Genomic DNA, 5,031 nt, shown 5'->3' with positions numbered 1-5,031 from the left:
TAGCAAAAGCAGAGAAAACAACAACAACAAAAACCCACTCACATAAGAGATGTTTTTGGAAAGAAGCATGCCTAAAGCATTTTCCTCTTTACTATCATTTTCCATAAAGGATATACTAGAAAGCAAGAATTTTAAAAAGCTCACCCTCAATTTTAGATCAGAATCATTGTCGAGTTAAAAATAAAGACACTTGAAAACCACTAGATGGTGGTAAAAACCCAAGCCTTTGCTAACAAAATCTGTGAAAAGAGAAGTTCAGCAGGGCAAAGGGGAGGAGGAGCCACAGCCTGAGTACTGAAGTCATTATTGCTCGGAGACTATAAAAAGGCAGTTGCACAGTAAGTAATTTATACATGGTCAGCCTTGACTCTATGGATATACTCATTCCTTTTATTCTATAATGTCATCTGTTCCCACCAAGGAGTCCCCAGCCCCAGATGTCGGGTGAAGAGGGGACGAAACTTCTGCTCTCTGGAGGAAAGGTTGCGGGTGATGAAGAGGAAGAGCAGCTGAAGGAGCAGCTCTGGTAAATAGGTACAGTTAATTCTTGATTACAAATAAAAAGTCACTTTTAAAAACTGAAAATGATTTAGCTTGAGAAGCTTTGAATTTTACTTGCAACAAGTCACTGACAATCAGCTTTAAGCGTGCCCCTTATTAAGAATCCGATGGTTTACAGCTTGCTTTGAATATTCTCATTACCAAAAAAGCATTGAATAAAATGCTTTCAATCTGGAATAGAAAACATATTTCTATGACAGAATTTCCCCCTACAAATTCTGTAACCTCACTCTATCCTGGAATGTATGGATTTGCCTTGGTTAGTGGTTTAATACTATGCTCCTAAAATGAGAATGTCGGTATTGCACAGACAAGCTGTTTATAACACAGATCATGCAAACTTAAAAAGTGCAAAGGTCAGGAAGCATGTATTTTTTTATTTTTTATTTTTTACTGGAAATGTTCAATTCTTTATTGTGGCAGCAATTCAACTTCTATATATTACATTCAAGTGAGCAGGTTCTGCTCAACCTAACACTCTGTTCTCCTACATTTCAGGGTTCTGAGAACTCAAGCTCTGAAAACTGTTGTTTTGTGTTCAGCAGAATTTCCAGGATATTGTGCTCACTTCTGGGAGACCAAATAGGATAAATGAAAATGTTGAAGAGTGCATGAATCTCTTCATTATTTTGTGGTTTTAATTTCCCAGTAAGGATGAGTAGAAAAACTCTGAGGCATTTGGAGGTTAATTTAGAATCAGTAGAGGAATATGGTGTGGAAGAGGCAGGATGTGTACAAGCCAAATTACGTAGAAATGGTTGATATTTGTTTTGTCAACTTCTGCCTGTTCTCGTCATGCTGTATTTTTTTTTTTTTTGGCAGGGTCTTTTGCCTTTTGGAAAATGCATTTACCACACTCCTTGGCAAGTCCCTCAGAGAGAACAGAACGTGTTTGCTTCCAGAGATGAACACGTCCTCTCAACTGTATGTTTCTGAACTAAACCTGAGTGCCTTTGGCAGCAACTTTACCGTGCCTACTGTCAAGAGCAAGTCATCACCATGTGAGCAAGTGGTCATTGCAGCTGAGGTGTTCCTCACTCTGGGCATTGTAAGCCTCCTTGAAAATATCTTAGTGATATGTGCAATAGTTAAGAACAAGAACTTGCATTCACCCATGTATTTTTTTGTTTGCAGTTTAGCAGTGGCTGACATGCTGGTTAGTGTGTCTAATGCATGGGAGACCATAACAATATACTTAATAAACAATAGGCATATTATTATGGAAGATGCCTTTGTCCGTCATATAGACAATGTCTTTGATTCAATGATCTGCATATCTGTAGTGGCTTCCATGTGCAGTTTGCTGGCTATAGCAATAGACAGATACATCACTATCTTCTATGCCCTGCGTTACCACAACATCATGACAGTGAAAAGATCAGGGCTTATCATTGCATGCATCTGGACCTTTTGCACGGGCTGTGGCATTATCTTCATTCTTTATTATGAATCAACTTATGTTATAATTTGTCTCATCACTATGTTTTTTACCATGTTGTTTCTCATGGTCTCACTGTATATCCATATGTTCCTTCTGGCTCGTACTCATGTGAAGAAAATAGCTGCTTTGCCTGGGTACAACTCTGTCCATCAAAGAACCAGTATGAAGGGAGCCATCACTCTGACTATGCTTCTTGGCATCTTCATCGTTTGCTGGGCTCCATTCTTCCTCCACCTCATCCTGATGATCTCCTGCCCTCAAAACCTCTACTGTGTTTGCTTCATGTCTCACTTCAACATGTACCTCATTCTCATTATGTGCAACTCAGTGATTGATCCCTTGATCTATGCCTTTCGTAGCCAGGAAATGAGGAAGACCTTCAAAGAGATCATTTGTTGCTATAGCCTGAGAATGGCCTGTAGATTATCAAACAAATATTAGCAAAACAAAACAAAACCAGGGAAGAGAACTGAATTGCAACATTGTGCTGCACCCTGTTATTCTGCTAAAAGGCCTATGGAATAGCTTCCTCTATCCAGCTGTAATGATTTATGTGGCAATCAGAATTATTTTTTTAAATGTGATTTGACCTTTCTTGCCCTCCATGAACCTCTCACACTGGTGGTAGGAGCTACTCTGTGCATCTACATCAAGGGGAGAAAGAATATTTTGAACCTCATTTAACCTACCGAAGACTCTGGATCTTATAAGAGGATTGCACAGGGAAAGCCTTATTTTTCTTTCTACCAAATGTGATGTGTGATCTGCCATGTAAATGAGCCCATCAGCTTCTCAGTACGTGTTTCTTTCAATATTCTTTGTCTCTCTATATACAGCATGACTTATTTTGATGACCAGAATTAACACTTTTTTATTTATTTTTTTTTGGAGGGGGGGGGCTATTTTCTTCCAAAGTCATAAAATGGGAGTAGTTCCAATTATCAAGGTTCACATGCCTCACTCAATACAGTTATGATCAATAAATATGCATGTATCAGCAGTCTTATATTGTAGTCATGACTGTTACTGTCATAAAATGTGTATTATGTAAGAGAAAATTGTTCCCACAAGATTTCCCAGGATGCATACTGTGTGTTGTCATATCTGACTCTATGTGTTCTTATCACTGTGTCTGTGGGAAGATGTACCATAGCCTGATTTTTAGCCTGAATATGAAGACTGAGATGATTCTAGTTTGTTTTGCTCATTCACCAGGGCTGGGAAAGCAAAGGGCACACAGCCTCTAACTTGAAATATGCTTTTGAAGAGAAAGAATGACGGAACGAGTGGCTGCTTTTGTATAGACCTTAGAAAAGCATTTCAGCTTGGAGTAGCTTTTGTTATTGGAGGAAGCTGTGCTGTAGATAGCATTTTTCAAGCTGGGGGAGACAAATCAAGTTTGATGATCAGGAGGGATAGTAGGCATGGACAAAACAGGGATGTCGAACTCAGGCATGTGCAGCTATAACATGGAGTACTAACTTTTGCTCCCCAGACAAACTGTTTTTGTCTTTGCTGAGAGGATTCAGAGGTGAAACCCCTCATGCATTTTGTGTGAGCAGTTCACATCTAGTCATGCTCTCATAAGCATGCTGTTCTGTGTGATGTGCAAAATATTGGATTTGTCACAGATAAAGGAAGTGCAACTGTGGCATTGATTTCTTAATGCTAATGGATACATATATTGCACTGAGATATGTGCAAGGTAAATATTTCAAGTAGAGATATGCCCTCCTGACTAGATATCACAAAACAGCTTGAAAAAATGAATGATTTCTTTCAAAATGCTGAAAGAATAATCCTGATCTAAGGGTACTCTAAGTCTTGTTGTCAATAGAAGGACTATGATTGACTCAATAGATTATCTTTCTAAGGTAAGAAATTCTCATCAGGTGTTATAAGCATCTATTTTTATCATAAGGGTTGTTGAACATGGGAATGGGTACCCAGTGGTTGCACAATATGGAGATACTCAGAACTTTACTGGACACAGCTCTGAGCAACCCACTCTAACTCTAGTTTTGAACTTGGCCCTGCTTTGAGTGATTTGGATCAGATGACCTTCCCAGGCCCCTTCTGATCTGAGATATTTTGTGGTTCTATGAAACAGCTTGTGTATTATGACAATTACTTTTTGCTTTTTTCCCCCCAACTTAATCTCCTGTGTAAGAACTATGACATATTGTCACACATTTAAAAAGGTAACATACTCTGTGTTTTAATTTGCTTTGGAGGTCTCTGGCAGGATAAGTAGGGCGCCTCTTTACCATCAGAGTTGTACATTTTGTCTGCTGCAGCTTGAAATATGTACTGCCTACAGCTTGCACATACCTCCCTCTGAAATGAGTGGAATATTATTCTCAGTGGAGACACTTTATTATGTTGACTGTCAATATAATGGTTATATCAGTGCACTTGGTGCTGGATTCTTCCTTCAGTTTTATATAAAAATGGGATTTCAGAGGTACGTCTGTTGTTGGTAGTAAGAATCTTGCCTTCCTTCAGTCCACCTCTTAACTGTATCCATAAATGGGACTTGGAAATGGTCTCCTGCTACTATAAATGTAAATATCAAAAATGAGACAATTCAACTGCATAGCAAAAGGGAACAGCTGACATTGTAAATAAATCATTAAATCTTCACTGGTTATTACAAATAAGACATTCTTGTACATAACTGTAAATCAACAAATAGGAAGCCAAAACTGTAATGGCTTTGGGTATTTTCTTGAACTGTACATTACATTTTTTTTTTTTTTTTTTGTGTGTTGGAAATTTATTTGATGTAAAAACACAGACATATGAAGAAATTATTAAACTGGACTGTTGGAAAACTCACTATTATTGGTTATTCATTGTTAACAGATCTGCTACATTTTGTAGTTTATTCACAGAAGGGATATTGCATTCTAGGCTTTCACTTCTCAATTTAAACAAGTGCCTTGATAAAAAAAACACATTCTGAAAGAGCACAGGTTCATATATGTGGTTACTCTCATTATATATGTGGTTACACTCATACCTATGTT

The 5,031-nt window shown here is 38.0% G+C and overlaps 1 protein-coding gene across 1 annotated transcript; it reads left to right on the top strand.

The window, feature by feature from the left end:
* Positions 1 to 320: 320 nt before the first annotated feature.
* MC5R (melanocortin 5 receptor) lies at positions 321 to 4,735 on the top strand. Its single transcript, XM_032183460.1, has 3 exons — positions 321 to 338; positions 422 to 534; positions 1,384 to 4,735. The coding sequence occupies exon 3, from the start codon at positions 1,466 to 1,468 to the stop codon at positions 2,441 to 2,443; it is 978 nt and encodes a 325-aa protein (XP_032039351.1). The 5' UTR covers positions 321 to 338; positions 422 to 534; positions 1,384 to 1,465; the 3' UTR covers positions 2,444 to 4,735.
* The last annotated feature ends 296 nt before the right edge of the window (positions 4,736 to 5,031 follow it).

Source organism: Aythya fuligula, chromosome 2 (genome assembly GCF_009819795.1).
Source record: "Aythya fuligula isolate bAytFul2 chromosome 2, bAytFul2.pri, whole genome shotgun sequence".
NCBI lineage: Eukaryota > Metazoa > Chordata > Aves > Anseriformes > Anatidae > Aythya > Aythya fuligula.
Note: the sequence above shows the minus strand (reverse complement) of the source record. Positions and strands in the feature narration are given on the sequence as shown.

Coding starts and splice junctions, on each gene's coding strand:
- MC5R (XM_032183460.1), top strand. CDS start 1,466: ATGAACACGTCCTCTCAACTGTATGTTTCTGAACTAAACCTGAGTGCC.